The sequence below is a fragment of the Gigantopelta aegis genome, chromosome 3 (genome assembly GCF_016097555.1).
Source record: "Gigantopelta aegis isolate Gae_Host chromosome 3, Gae_host_genome, whole genome shotgun sequence".
Taxonomy (NCBI): Eukaryota; Metazoa; Mollusca; class Gastropoda; order Neomphalida; family Peltospiridae; genus Gigantopelta; species Gigantopelta aegis.
Window position 1 is genome coordinate 47,553,990 of NC_054701.1, and position 16,288 is coordinate 47,570,277.

General features: G+C 34.0%; 1 protein-coding gene across 1 annotated transcript in view; it reads left to right on the forward strand.

Moving 5' to 3' along the window:
* Positions 1 to 3,114: 3,114 nt before the first annotated feature.
* The window catches only part of LOC121368142 (zinc finger protein 277-like), a 77,128-nt gene continuing 63,954 nt past the window's right edge, over positions 3,115 to 16,288 (forward strand). The window contains exons 1-5 of the mRNA XM_041492736.1: positions 3,115 to 3,242; positions 10,012 to 10,258; positions 12,127 to 12,218; positions 13,574 to 13,656; positions 15,305 to 15,396. Coding sequence (XP_041348670.1) covers positions 10,113 to 10,258; positions 12,127 to 12,218; positions 13,574 to 13,656; positions 15,305 to 15,396 — 413 coding nt within the window. The 5' untranslated portion in view covers positions 3,115 to 3,242; positions 10,012 to 10,112. The remainder of the gene's footprint in view (positions 3,243 to 10,011; positions 10,259 to 12,126; positions 12,219 to 13,573; positions 13,657 to 15,304; positions 15,397 to 16,288) is intronic.

Consider the following 16,288-nt stretch of genomic DNA (forward strand, 5'->3'; position numbering starts at 1 on the left):
GGGTGATGTAATTTAGTTTTTTAATGCCACTAACTTATTTAAAAAAAAATCAAAGACAGGCTGGCTAATAAGCCATACAAACAACAATGAAGCATTCTCTAATTATTCAAAATTTTGTAATTATGAAGAAACTCAATTTCCCAAAACCTAACACATACATCTGTTACCTCTCTTGCTCTGTCTTTCTTTTCCTCTCTCCCCCTCTTTCACTGTCTCACTTCTCTCTATCTCTCATATATAACACACACAAACAAGTTGACATTTTGACAGAGATACAACATTAATGGTACACATTTTGTCCTCTTACATATTGACCATTGACCTGTATATCACTTTTTCCATGGCCGACTGATGCTCTTTACTCTGTACAATTGAATGCTGTGATAATGTGGGTAACGAATGAGGAGTTGCATGTAGCACATGACGATGATGGTAATGTTCATTTGTAATGCACAAATGAGTTTTATTACATTCCACATGTTGTATGATATATGCTTATGCAACAAAAATTGCCGTTTTCTTATGTTGAACCCTTTTTGGGGGTGGATGGGTATTATAATGACCAATTAGTCGATTATACTGATTATATTAATGGTACTGAAGGTATTTTATTTGAAAATAATGAATACATTCCTACAATTTTGAGTGTGCCAAACTTTTGGGGTTTTAATTCTTTTTTGCAAAACGGAGTTACCTACCCTGATTACAATTTTTTTTATTTTGGGGGTCAGGGCTAATTGAATTTTTTTTGTTTTTAATTTTTTTTATTCTTTTAAAGGTATTTCTTCAGTATAGCAAACAATCAATATCATTCTTGTCATATTTAAAAAGTGTCCGTGGTCCCTATTTAATTTTTATTAGTATTTCTACACTTCACATGAGCACTAAACTGGCCACTAAGTAGCTAACTTTACTGCACATGCGTCAAAAACTGTAGCATGCATCAGCAGTAAATATTATTAACTATTGTCCGAACCAAATTGTTAACAACTACGAAAAATTACTCTCCTACCTTTAATTGCCGTTAGATTTCCTCCAAAGTTTGTCCAGACACAAATCTTGAAAAAACCATTACAATGACACAGATTCCACATACCAGATGCTAACCATGTCATCTATATCGACTTCGCTGAGAGCGCATAGGGAAAAAAGCATGTAATTTTGTATCCGCTGCCATTTTGACTTTTTATGGAATATTCTTCAAGAGGGGTGAAAGGATAGGACTTAATCTAACAACGTCATAACATGTTATGATATAAAAGCAAACGTGATGACGTCATATTATATATATTTTTTATTATTATTGTTATTATTATTTTAATGATGCTACTAGAGATCATCGATTTCATATTAATTGTGTCACATACTTTGGAGGCTTTCACCCCTCTTGAAGAGTATTCCATAAACAAACAACATGGCAGACGGCAGAAAACTGCATGTATTTTTCCCTATGCAATCTCAGCAAAGACAATATCGGCGACATCGTTGCAGTCTCGTGTGTGGAATCTGTATATTTGTAGTGGGTTTTTTGCGATTTGTGTCTGGACAAACTTTGGAGGAAATCTAACAGCAATTAAAGGTAGGAGAGTAATTTTTTGTAGTTGTTAACAATTTGGTTCGGACAATAGATAACCTGTTCAGTGGACCGGCCTCGGTGGCGTCATGGTTAGGCCATCGGTCTACAGGCTGGTAGATACTGGGTTCGGATCCCAGTCGAGGCATGGGATTTTTAATCCAGATACCGACTCCAAACCCTGAGTGAGTGGCTCCTCAAGGCTCACTGGGTAGGTGTGAAACCACTTGCACCAACCAGTGATCCATAATTGGTTCAACAAAGGCCATGGTTTGTGCTATCCTGCCTGTGGGAAGCGCAAATAAAAGATGTTTTGCTGCCTGTCGTAAAAGAGTAGCCTATGTGGCGACAGCGGGTTTCCTCTAAAAAACAGTGTCAGAATGACCATATGTTTGACATCCAATAGCCGACAATAAGATAAAAAAAAATCAATGTGCTCTAGTGGCGTTGTTAAATAAAACAAACTTTACTACTTCTTCTTTTTTTTCAGTGAGTGATACGTTAAGTGGTATAGCTTACCGGAAGGGTGTGATTATACCTCTTCATTATGGGCGAAATATTATAGTTTCCCATTTTGCTCTTTAAAAGACCCATCGCTGTTGTGGTTTCAGTACCAGATTTTACATAGAATTATACCAACAAATGCCTTTTCACATAAAATAAAACTGATTGATTCTAGTATGTTTAACTTTTGTTCACATGAACCAGAAACACACCAGCATCTATTTTATGACTGTCCTAAAGTCATTGAAAAATGGTTATTACAAAAAGGTGATTATACCCAGTTGAATAGGAACACCGTCTTATTTGGAATTATAAATAGTAAACATATATTTGTAAACTGGTTAATTTTTAACGTAAAATATTACATATACAAATCAAAATTACAAAAGAGTACACTAAATGAAACTGGTATCAACAATTTTATTAAAGATAAGTTACAAATAGAAAAATGCATATATTATAAAAACTTTTTACATACAGAATTCGACGACAATTGGGGACCATGGTGAAAAGTTCAAGAAGGCCACAACTGAGACACTTAATACTTTTGTTATGTGTATAATTTTAAGTATGACGCCGTTTGGAAGTATATTTATAACTTCATTTTAAGTTTTCTCTTTTCAATCTTCTTTTTATTTTCACTTTTGTCACTGCTCCTTTTTTTATATATTAGTATATTGTTTGCTATGTACTTTGTAAGATAGTGAAATCAGGGCCCCAACCCTGACACTATCATAACATATTTCTGGGGCAATAAACTATTTGACATACAAAAAAAAGAAGAAAAAAAAAGAAGAAAAAGTGGTAAACATAGCTTACAGCAAAAACTTTCCAACACAAAAAATTTCAGTGTTTTATCAAAACATCGTGTAATAAGTTGAGCAAGTGAATCGTTATAATGGTAAAATTGTTTGGTTAAAAAATATAAGCTGCATTCTGAGTTTTAATAAATTTATAAACAGATATCCAGAAAAATATTTGTGTTAAAACATATAAGGACCATATATTTTTGTCAGGTATCTGTAAAGAGAGTTTTATCAGCAGACGCCGTGACAATCATGTGACTTCAATACGCAGATACCAGTACAGCTGGTAACAGACAGAAGTGGTTTATAAAGTTGAAGTTTTCTTTCAAATTACAGTCTTTGAAAATCATAGGAAAAAGGTATTAAGAAATGTGCTGTGTTTATGAGTGGGTACATTTTAATCTTGGTGGGTTTTTTAATATTACCAACATTTGCTTACTTTTCCCATGCAAAAGTAAAATTTGTTAAAAATATTCAAATGTACATGTATGTTCTGTTGTGCACAAACAACGCAGCGACCGAAACAGGGCAACGGACGATACAGTATTACGGCCACTTATTAAAACTGGTTTTATATTGGGGAGATCCTAATATCAGATAAACAATTATTTATTACAATGAACTGTCAAGCCTATTTTAATTTTTAACCACAGGTGTGCATATTCAACATTATTTAATGCACATTATTGCTTAAAATCAACTAAATAATTGTATATTTAATTAATAAAACGGTAAACATATGACAGCTATTATATATTACGGGCACTTAAAACTGAAGAAACAAACATACCAGTTTGTTAAGTTTTGCAGAACGATGAAACAGGCAACCGCCACAATGTTCTGTAATAATATCCGGTGTTCACACTGGATGAAAATTAAAGGAGGACGGCCGCACGGCATCACACCCTTCAAAAAAACAAACAAAAAAGAAAAAAAAGGGGGGAAAGCTTGGTTGCCATATGTCATTGGTTGGTCAACTTTGCAGAAAGACATACTCCTTATTTTGCCTCTCAGTATTTGGTACAAAAATGTTTGATACGAAATACAAGCCGACTCATCTTTTAATTGAAGTGGAGATGTTGTCGGTCTGACATTCTTGGGCAGTTCTAGTTTTGCTGAACCGATCAAAGTTTTAATATTATTTTAATAAAGATTTCAAGATATATGAAAAACAATAAAGATGTTTGTAAAGTGATCCCCTAATGTGGTATAAAAAAAAAATCTGTGCATTTTATTTCCATCTTCATCGAATGAATCGATCGTTTTGATATAGCCAGCTGATAAAAAGTAGTTTCGTTTGTAAAGCCGGTGTATATATTATTTGGCACCCACTTGATAATGATTTTAATGATAAACACTATCACTTATGTTGTTTTTATAAGCAGTGATATCCCCCAAAAAATGAAAAGTTTATAATATCTTATAAAGAATTGCTGAATAAACAGAATGACAGAAAGTAAAAATCATCAGTTATAACCATTTAAATCTGCAACTGAGGACAAAATATCAGATGATAGTTAGTGGAAACAAAAGATAGAATGACTGTTGTGATCACGTGACAAATTTGGCGCCAAATAAGTGGGTTGTTTTTCAATTGGAGATTGCCGAATCCATAAAAAATCAAATGTTCTCATTGCTTAAATAAAATATAACTTTTATTTTGTGTATTAAACATACAAATGGATACAGGTATGGGACAAAATAGAGGATGCTAAAATTACTGTTAAATTACATTATGATAACGTCGTTTTCAAGCTACTGAAGTTTTTTGTCAGTTGCTTTTTCGAACACACAACACGGCTTGTTTCCTTTAATGTTCAGTGTGCAGACTGATCGATTTTTTTGTGTGGATAGGTGCTGTAAAATATAGTAGGGTTTGGGGAAAAATGAAGAGGGGTGCAGAAAAATAAAGAAGGGTGACAGAACATGAAAGGAGGGCAGCAAAATGCAATAGCAGGGTGGGCCACCCCGCTTGAATGGAGCAGCGAGAACACTGAATGTCCATCTTAGTAAGCCAGCAATAAGTATATATACATGTATTATTTTCGTGTTTACTACTGTGACAATTTAAACCTTTGAACTCCCAGAGTATACATGTTCTGGCATGAATTATATCAATGCAGTTCAATCAAATCTAATATATTATACTTAGAACAAAATAAAGTGCATCTAGGGCGAGTTGACCAAACAATGGGGGGTGAGTTCACCAACTGCTGGGGTGAGTTGGTAACATTTTTGGGGCAAGTTTGACTAAACGGGGTGGGGGCGAGTTGACCAACTGCTGGGGCGAGTTGACCTGTTCCCTGATAAATCCAACCGTTAGATTTTCTCCACTTTTTGTCCCAACATTAATTGTGAAAAAAACCATTACATTGACATGGATTCAACATATTAGACTGAAACCATATCACCAGTATCGACTTTTTTAAGATCTCCTAGGACAAAACACATGCAATTTTTCACCATCTGCCATTTTGTTTTTTGTGGAATACTTTTACAAGAGGGATGGAATCCTCCCAAATATATGATGTAATTAATCTGACATGGTGAGTGCATTATACCTCATTGCATGTCATGACATTGTTAGATTACGGCATATCGATTCTCCCCTCTTGAAGAGTATTCGATTAACAGATGGCAGAAAACTGCAGGTACCAGTATTTTGCCCTAGATGTGATCTCGGCGAAGTTGGCATCAGTAACATCATTACAGTCTCTGTGTCACACAGTAGGCCTAATGGTTTTTTCACAATTAATGTATAAACAAAATTTGGAGGAAATCTAACAGTAATTAAAGGTAGAAGAGTAATTTATCATAGTTGTTAACAATTTGGTTCAGACTTTAGAATATTCGTCAGTTTCAGGACAAAATAAAGTCTATACTGCAGCATGCTACATTGCCCAAGAACATTTGGATGGTTATGATTGCTCTCTCAGGCAGAGATAGCTCTATAGTGAAAACACGGAATTGCTGCCTACCACCGGGTAGCCATCTTAACTACAATATGTCATAAATTTGTCGAAAGTGACTGTGTCAAACGTTGTCTCCGAAATACTGTAAATACATCATAGCAACCTGTCATAGACTAGGAACTAACATAGCAGCTAACCTCTTATTTCATGATGCAGTGAACTATAATAACGAAAATGCAGCTCCCCAGTTTCGTAAACCAAGAGTTTTTCGAGATCATACTCACCTTTTGGACTCTTATTAACGGTGATGAAATTGTATCACAGTATCGCATGCCAATGCGACTTTTCACCCATTAGACAGCGTTTGTGTGTGTCGATAACATAAACAAAAGTACTTACATTAATAGGGTCTATATGTAAAATGTCCCAAACTCGAAAATAATTTGCCATCAAAACTTTAAAACAGTGTATTTCAACCTTGACCTTTGACTGTTACGCCACCTATTTCAGAAAATTTGCCAGTTGATATAATGGGGCCTGATGGGGGTGGTTGAAGAAGGCCCAAGTGAGGCTGTTTAATGTGAAATGCATCTAAATACCTCCAGTTCTCCCCATATTGATATTGATATGTCAATAAGGGCAGGGCTGGAGGTGACTCGAGCTTCTCAATAATCTATTGGAAATAAAAGAAATATTACTAAAGTAAACCAAATTGAAAATTTTTAACTACTTACAATAATAAAAAATAGACGTAACTTTACCAACATTAATATTTCAAATGACTTACTGGTACATGAAAAGTGTAAAGAAAATGTGTAAAGAAAATCTAAACACAGACTCATAATATCATTTTACTAAATGATATTTATACTGCATTATATATATTAAGATATTAAAAAATGTTGTGTGACAACCTAAGGGGCCATTTAGATATTACATAATGTTTTAGAGGGTGAATAGGTAAATGTACATACTGTGTATACATAACCCGTGTTAGAACCTTTAAACTTTTACTTGTTTTTTTTAAAGTAAATTCAATATGAAATTGTGTTGGGGTTTTGTCCACATTTCAAATAAGTGGTTGAGGTTTTGTCCTTACACCAAAACACGAAAGTGGGGCAGCAAAATGCAATAGCATGAAGGCCTGCCCCACTTAAATGGAGCAGCGAGAACATTGAGTATGTTTGATGCTAAATACCATTACATTGATAATTTTCCAATTTAATTTAACCAATATTTCACATATTAACCACTAAAACCTTGACATTGTTTGTTTGATTTGATCTGGGGTAAAATTTTTTTTATTAAATTCACTGATCAGGTCTCAATGCAGAATTTTATGCTGCTGGCTAGTAAATGACATACAGTGAAACTACACCTAACGACCACCCCAGTATTAACACCACTCTGCTATTAAGACCACTTTTTAAAGACTGGAGTATTTTCTTATTATTTTATAGGTAAAATTACCCCAATATTAAAACCACCCACTATTGCGAATTACAACCAGTAAAACCAGTCCCATTGGTTGTTTTTAGTGCATTTCGACCCCGTCATTATTATGATAGCAAATTTTCTGCATTTTTCATTTATACAAATGTTGAAAAGTCACGTATCTAATGGTTTCTTTGTTCTTGCTGATTGTTAACAAATGACAGGTAGTACAGTGAAAAGAGTAATCATGTAAATTTAATCTGTAGAGCATGAAAAGGACACCAGTACTTTTAGTTTACGGAAAACATTGCCACCTAGTTAATATTAATGAGCAATGTAATGCACTGATTGGTTGTGTTCATACTGCAGTCAATCAAGTGACCCACAAGTCTGCACACATTCTGATTACAATGACATGCTAATTAAACACATTTATAAAGAAACGCACGGACTATACAAATTATGTAACTTGTGAAGAAGAGCATTACTGCAAATACTTTTAATGCCCAGCCCAGAACATCGATTACTCTGAAGTTGCCTTGACACATGTATATTATTGTTTAGTTGAAGATACACATTCACCGTCGTCCCAGTGAGGGCAGACCTAATTGTTAATTGGAATATCACTCCTTCAAGGTGATCGACTAATCCAATAGGTAACAAAACAAGTGTTATTTAGAGAGGCGACACTGACAAAGTGAGTTCGCGAGTTGTGTCAAAGCGCTGAAAACAAACATGAATACTGTAGTCGTACTATCACTATTTCAATATAATTTTATGCGCAACATCATTATTAGACATGTAAAATTCAACAACAGACAATAGATACTTTTTTCATATAATTTGAATAATATTCAATATTTATAAATTCATATTGACTTTATTTCTTAATTTTATTTTAGTGCTCACTGTAAATAATTCAAATAAATTATATTCACAGTCTATTTCTTATGTTGTAATTGTATATAATTTGGAATCAACTTAAAATGAAAGTAACCCACTAATAAGACCACCCCACTAATAAGACCATATTTATTAAGTCCCATGGGTGGGGTTAATAGTGGGGTTTCACTGTATATTCAATAGCCAAATCTTTTTCATCCACTCACCACAGTTTTACCCAATATTTAATTTTATAAAATAAATACATGGCAGTGCCCCCAATAAACTTTCTGTACATAAGATACTGCACATGCTCAGGTGAAAAAAAGGGCTAAAAATAAATGCATCTATAACGAATTCTGATGATCTAAGCAGTAATAGTAAAGCGGTAAAGAAATCCTGTTATACTAATTACTAAGATATTAATAACTGATGATTTCACAGGCATCTTCAACTTGTAGGGGCATAACATAACCCAGTGGTACAGCGCGGTCAGTGTGGGATCGATCCCCGTCAGTGGGCCCATTGGGTTATTTCTCGTTCCAGCCAGTGCCGTGGTATGTACTACCCTGTCTGTGGGATGGTGCATATAAAAGATCCCTTGCTGCTAATCGAAAAGAGTAGCTCATGAAGTGGCGACAGCGGGTTTCCTCTCTCATTATCTGTGTGGTTCTTCACCATATGTTTGACGCCATATACCCGTAAATAAAATGTGTTGAGTGTGTCATTGAATAAAACATTTCTTTCTTTCTTTCTTTCTTCAACTTGTTTGTGCTTACTAGGTCCATTATTTTGTACTTGCCAGTTGGCTACTACTTTTTAACAAACAGTCGCCTGTGAACAAAACTTTTGCGAGTGTTAATCGCTGTGTAGATCCCTGCTAATACATGTACATACACTATAGGAAGAAATCCGGCAGCATCCCCTTTCAGTGTTCAGGTTAAATACGTTTTGCTTCCAGATTAAAATTTTATATGTCACTCAATCCACAAAATGAATGTCGAATCTTGAATTTAAAAGCAATTCAGTTTGTATAAAAAAAACCTTTTCAAGTGTATACCTATTGCATCAGTATAAAATACTGTACTATCAAATAATAATAACTCGAACTTTTGTGGGGGTTTTCAAGAAATCAATATATGGCCCTAGGGAATTCCCCATTCTGCAGTTCACCTTTTTTCCTTTGTAGCCAAATTCTCACATTTTTATGACAAACAACTTTTTAAAAATAAGTCTGGATGTTATTTCAATAAACAATTGTTGAATTATTAACAGATAATATAAACAGTTATAAGAAAACAGCTGAAACTACAAAAAAAAACCTGTATTAAGTACTATTTTACTTAATTAAATCCAGTAATTGTTATTTTTCTATTATATTGAGAGACAGTTTTTTAAACAATGTACATAATCAAGATGTGGTCTTCAACAAGCAAACTATGGTATCTTAAAGACATACTGTCACAGATCACTGACCTATTTAATGGTCTAACAAATTATTACCTAAACTAAAATAATTTGATTTGTCCCTAAATGTACTTTATTCAAACATCTTCGGAACAACCATACTCCATTATTAATGACATTTTGTAAAAATAATTGAATTATGGCAATGGTCCATAATTCAAAAGCTAAAATTGCCCAGAGGGATGACATAGATTTCACTCCATCATGGTTCAGTTAAGGTGATGCAACAGCTAGATTTGGTTTCCAACGATTAATGTAATTTTTATTTATTATCCATTTTTAGAGAAATAAGGTCCTTAAATCCGTGACAGTATGCCTTTAACTTAAAATTTTAGTGCAAAATTGAGAATAATGTGTAACTATTGTTTTGTTTTTTTTGTTAAAAAGGATCATGTAACAAGTAAGGTGTTGTTTTGTGTTTTTTCTCAAAAAGGATCATGTGACAAGCCTGTTCTCGAACCCCTGAATCTTGACACTGGAGAAGAAGCTGAACAAGGAGATGTTTTAGACAAACTGAACCCTACATCAGAGTCCATGGGTCAGGAAACTCGGACGTGTCCGTGCTTGTTTTGTGCGAGGAGTTTCAACATTGAGGAAAAGAACGAGGACCTGCTGGCTCATCTCATCATGGTACACAAGTTTGTCATTGCCGATGTCAGTCTCATCTGTAATCTCAGAAAGTTAGTGTAACTTTTGTTTAATTCCATTATAGTTAGAAATTTTCTTCCATTATATATATACTTGAATGTGATTGTTTGACTTCTCTGAAAAAACTGAATGTTTTTTCATTGATAAAAGACAGAAAATTATGTAATTATGAAAAATGGGGTGTCATAACTTATACAAATCATGACAAGGACTGTATTGTTTATTTGTTCATTAATTTACTGATGTGTAATACTGACAGATTTAGCATAAAATTGTTTCCCTATAAATGGGGAATATCCTAAATTATTTATTTCATTGTCATGGACAGGATTCTCTGGCGAAGTCAGAGGTTGTGCCCACAACAGCCATTCTTGAACAGTTCCCTGATGGAAGCATGCCAAAAATTACCCGCACTCCACAATTATTTATTATTATATATATGCATATACATCTATGTAATTATTATCCACATGATTCAACATAACCGAATCAATGAAACCATATGAAGCACACGTGTAATAACAAGCGTGACGTAATTGTGGGAAGGCAAGCAACGCCATGATTTGACATTGCTTCCCCAGTCCTAGCTCAGATTGTGCATGTGAAGTACAATGTCATTTCGTCATCTCCATCAAGTTGTGGTTGAAACGTTTTGAGACAGTTCTTTTTATTTAAAAAAACAACAATATTACACTCATGTGTGTCATACTGATTTTATGAAACTTGTGTCCGGATTCATGTATTGCCCTCGTTTTTGCTTGGGCAATACATAAATCCTGACACTTTTGTTTCTTAAAATCAGTACGATACACAAGCTTGTATAATAATCTGCATATATATTTGATACTGTACATTGCATTGTTACATGTTTGTATGTTAAATGTATTGTATACTGACCCATAGGGTGTATTGATACAATAAACTTTTAATGGAATTCAAATGTAAGTAGCTATGTTATTTTACTCAATTAGATATTCCATACCTTTATGTTTTGAAGTTTTAAAGATAATATTGTTGTATACTCATATTTGGTCTTTTATTTTTTATACATAAGGCAAAAAAAAAAAATGTTTGCAGGAATACAAGAAAGGAAGGAATGTTGTATTTAACAATAGAGGAATACACAGGATGATAGATGCTCATTAAAATATGTGCACTTTCTGTTCTGTTGTCCTTTGTATGATCATATTTGCCCAACCATGTTCTTTTATAACAGAGGCTTCGACATTAAAGCAGTGCTTTTTGGAAATAAGGATTATCCTTCTGAATGGAACCTAAAGATAGTACAATCTGTGCACAATTTTATTACTTTAACAAAGCGATTCACTTTATAATTATACATTACGTAGTGTATATATATATATATATATATATATTATTATTATTATTATTATTATTGTTATCATTATTATAAGTCTGGTGCACCTTTTGCCTGTTTCGCTTAAAATTTGTATTATATATGGTTTACACACGTAGCTCATGTATATTTACAAATGCGAGTTCTATATCTAACAAAGTATTTGTAGTCTGTATGCAATGGCTGAAATGTTATTTCTGTAATGTTATCTTTCATGTTCATCATTTATTTCAGTTAATGTATTATGTCAAATTATATCGTGGAAAGGCATTTACATAGGCCTACAGCCTGTTTGCCGATCCATTTTATTTATTTTAAATGAATAAATATTGTTTAAAAATAGAAAGAAAAAAAAAATATGTGACTGGGATGTGGATGTGGACAGCAAAAAAAGGTAAAAGTTAGGAGAAGCTGCCAGATCAGGAAGAAATGAGACGGAATTCAAAGGAGAAAAAGAAAAGGCGGAAGTGGATTTAAAAAAAAATTATAATTAAAAAAAGAAAAAGAAATGTATGCAAAATGTTTGTGTGCTTGTCTTTACAGATACATACTGTACTGGAAGGAAAGACTGAAAGACCAGTCGCTGTCCGACTTCTGTTCAGTGATTGTGACAAATACAGCATCAACTGATATAGGTGAAAACATGGCTTCTTTCCCAATTTTTAATCTCACATTTGGGGGGGTGGTGAGGTACCAGGGAACTGTTCCATGTAGCGATCTTAGGGCTAAGATCATCTTAAGTAGTTATGCATTTGAGGTGATTTTAGCACTAAGATCGCTTCATGGAACAGAGCCTTGAATTATTTTAAGGACAAAGAATGCTAAATTAATGAAATTTAATTCAGGTGTTTTGCCAGAATTTACCGTGGCTTTGTATCTACAATGTATGCCAGAAATGATTACTTGAGTCAGTAAAGAGTAAGATACCCACTTTATTATTATTATTATTTTGGTGGTTGGGCTGCAGGAATATATATGTTTATATGTAGACCCAGTGATTTTTTGCGAGATGGAAGTATAATTTTCAGCAAAGTTTAAAAACATATTGCCATTTTACTATTGTCACATGTTGTAAAACTGATGATTAGTTGCTGTACAGGGCCCTGTTACACAAAGCAATCTTAGCGTTAAGATCACCTTAAGTGCATATGTTAGCTGTGCAGTTACAGTGATCTTAGGGCTACGGTCACTTCGTGGAACTTGGCCCAGTACTGTTAGCAAACACGTAGTGTCTTATTGACTGTGTTTACTGCTTAATCTTGCACCTGCACAGATGGGATAGTCTTTTGCCAGGAGTAAGTTCAGCCAGCCGTTTGTCGCTAACGGTTGTCTTAAGAGACTGATTTCTTCGCTACACATTAAACTGAATAACAACTTCAGGAATCAGTCAAAATAATTTGCAAACCTTTAGCAAAAAAACGACTGGCTGGACTTAGCAATGTTACTTTATTTCGACATATGGCATGCACATATTTCACAGACTGTTAAAGTGGTGATACAAATAAATGTTTATTGTTTTTCAACTCTGAGCCCCTTTGAATAAAACAGTGTACTTAGTTGTTGGACAATTATTCTTTATTTAGTTGTTATAATTGACACCTTTGCTCCTGATGAGATTTTTTTTTTAGATATGATCTGGTTTTTAGGGGGTTGCATTTTTAAATTTTGACCGTTCAGAATCATGAAACTTGGTCTATTTTGACAGGATACCTGTTTCTTCAGGCTCCAGTTTAGACAGGTTTCACTGCAGTAATGTTTGGAACAACTCTGTACTAGAATAGAATATGTAGTGGCTGTTGAAAATAAATGTGTGTCAATATACTATAGCAAGATAATAAATTGTAAAATGATGTTAAACATTTCAATCTCGTTACTACACCATGTAGCTGAAAGAGTTGCTGTTAAATTGAAAATTACCATTAGTTTTTCTCAAGAAAATATATTGGCTGTCACATAACATTGAATTTTGTTTTTATCTATTTTGTTTCAGGTGAACGAGAAGAGTTTTTCATGCTGTGTGACGTTCTTCCCGAAGACAAGGAATTCAGACAGTTTCTCCAGAAAGAAAAACTGGTATATATACATCTATACTGGTATAGTCTACTCTTACACATTATCATCAATGTATTTTTTAGATTTTATCTTGTATCCTTAACTTATGGTGTTTACAGATTATCATCAATGTATTTTTTAGATTTTATCTTGTATCCTTAACTTATGGTGTTTACAGATTATCATCAATGTATTTTTTAGATTTTATCTTGTATCCTTAGCTTATGGTGTTTACAGATTATTATCAATGGTATTTTCAGGGCTAGCTCTGGGTGAGCAAAACATTTCACCAAATTATGTATTAAACTTCAAAAATTGCAGAAATTTTCAGTTATCTTCTTTAAAATGTTACCAGCCTCGGTGGCGCCGTGGTTAGCCATCGGTCTACAGGCTGGTACGTACTGGGTTCGGATCCCAGTCGAGGCATGGGGTTTTTAATCCAGATACCGACTCCAAACCTTGAGTGAGTGCTCCGCAAGGCTCAATGGGTAGGTGTAAACCACTTGCACCGACCAGTGATCCATAACTGGTTCAACAAAGACCATGGTTTGTGCTATCCTGCCTGTGGGAAGCGCAAATAAAAGATCCCTTGCTGCCTGTCGTAAAAGAGTAGCTTATGTGGCGACAGCGTGTTTCCTCTCAAAATCTGTGTGGTCCTTAACCATATGTCTGACGCCATATAACCGTAAATAAAATGTGTTGAGTGCATCCTTAAATAAAACATTTCTTTCTTTCTTTAAAATGTCAATTATTACATGAAATTATTTCGCAAAACTCAAATATTATCTGTAATATCTAACTAAAAATAATCATATTTTAAAAACAAAATAAAGTAAAAATATAAAAGAGGTAGCCAACCCACACACACCCACCCCCACCCCTTCCCTCTTGGCTTCCATATGGATTTGTCACTGGTATAGGTAAGTTTCACATTCATGCTTGTATGTGATATTTTGAGTTACGCATCACTTTCCCTTAATGGTGTTGAACATCAAATGTTTGTTCCATTTACCATAGTCTGACACTCAATAGCCGATTTATTTTTCGTGCTGGGGTGTCGTTAAACATTCATTCATTCATTATTTCCCTAAATGTGTTTTAGTGGTGAATGAACCCAGAATGCTGTCATCTGAAAGCTAGTATTTATTTTGATGTCAAAGAGGGTTTTTTTTTATATGACTTGAAAGATTTGTTTATACATTGTATTAATGGCAGGGCTCACCCTGAAAAGGATTTTGCTTCAGCCAGTTTTCATAAACTTACCATATGTTTTTTACAGATTAAGGAAAAGAGGCTAATTAATTTTTAAAAAAACAAAACATTTAATAACTGAATAAAATGAATTATTTAGTGTTTATTTATTCCAACTAGTATTTCACAGTTGGATAAACTGCAAACTCGGGTCAAAGCTGTCTGTCTGTCTGTCTGTCTGTCTGTCCACAAACACTTTTGTATTATTAAAAACTGATTTATTTAAGAAAGAATTATTTCTAATTGATTTTGTTTTTTAATAAAGATCTTCTGTGGCATTATTATATTCTTTGACTAATATTTTTGTGGAAATTAATATATGAATTTAATTTTTAAATGGTATTTGAGTTTAGTGACACTGAACACAGAATTTCAAATCTCTTCATTCTGGTGTATTTTCTGTTTTATTTTCCAACAGGAAGAAATTTTGTCTCAACAACAGAAAGAGAGGAACGATGTCAGTTTCTGTAGAATGTGTCTGTTTTGTTCTGAGAGCTTTGAGAAAAACAGGTATAATACTTTTGTAATTACTCTTTCACTAAAGGATCGTCTGTCATTTCGTTTAGGTTCGGGGGGGTGGGACGTAGGCCAGTGGTAAAGTGTTCGCTTGATGTGCGGTCGATCTGGGATCGATCCTCGTCGGTGGGCCTGTTGGGCTGTTTCTCGCTTCAGCCAATGCACCACGACTGGAATATCAAAGGCTGTGGTATGTGCTATCCTGTCTGTGGGATGGTGCATATAAAATATCCCTTGTTGCTAATCGAAAAGAGTAGCCCGTGAAGTGGCGACAGCGGGTTTCCCCACTCAGTATCTGTGTGCTCCTTAACCATATGTCCGACGCCATATAACCATCAAATAAAATGTGTTACGTGTTCTTTTAGGTTCATTGGAATATACATACACAAACTGTGTCACTATGTGTGAATCGGCGAAGCCATTCAGACAAAAGTTTGTCATGATTCATTTTGTTCATTCTTTTTTGGTTCTAGAACAATAATGTTCAATAATAAAAAGGATTATTATATAATGATGTCATTTTATGTGACATTCCCTGGCAAAATCAGTTTTTACGTTCATTAAAAAATGAACAAACTTGTATGGCTTTAACATTGTAATGAGTACAATGAAAATTTAATTATTTGATACACAGATATCCAGCTTGCTTCAGATTGTGGGGAATTTATTTCAACTAATCCATTTGAGTACAATAAATACACACACATGCATACAAACTACAAAAACACAGATCACACACATACAAAATACATGAACACACACTGCGTTCTTTCAGTGAAGTTTGAGTTGTTTTATGTTTGAAAGACCCTCAGGATGTTGCATTTTATAGGAAATACATTTTTGGTTCTGAACCTTTTGGTTATCAGAACCCATCGAAAACTGTTTT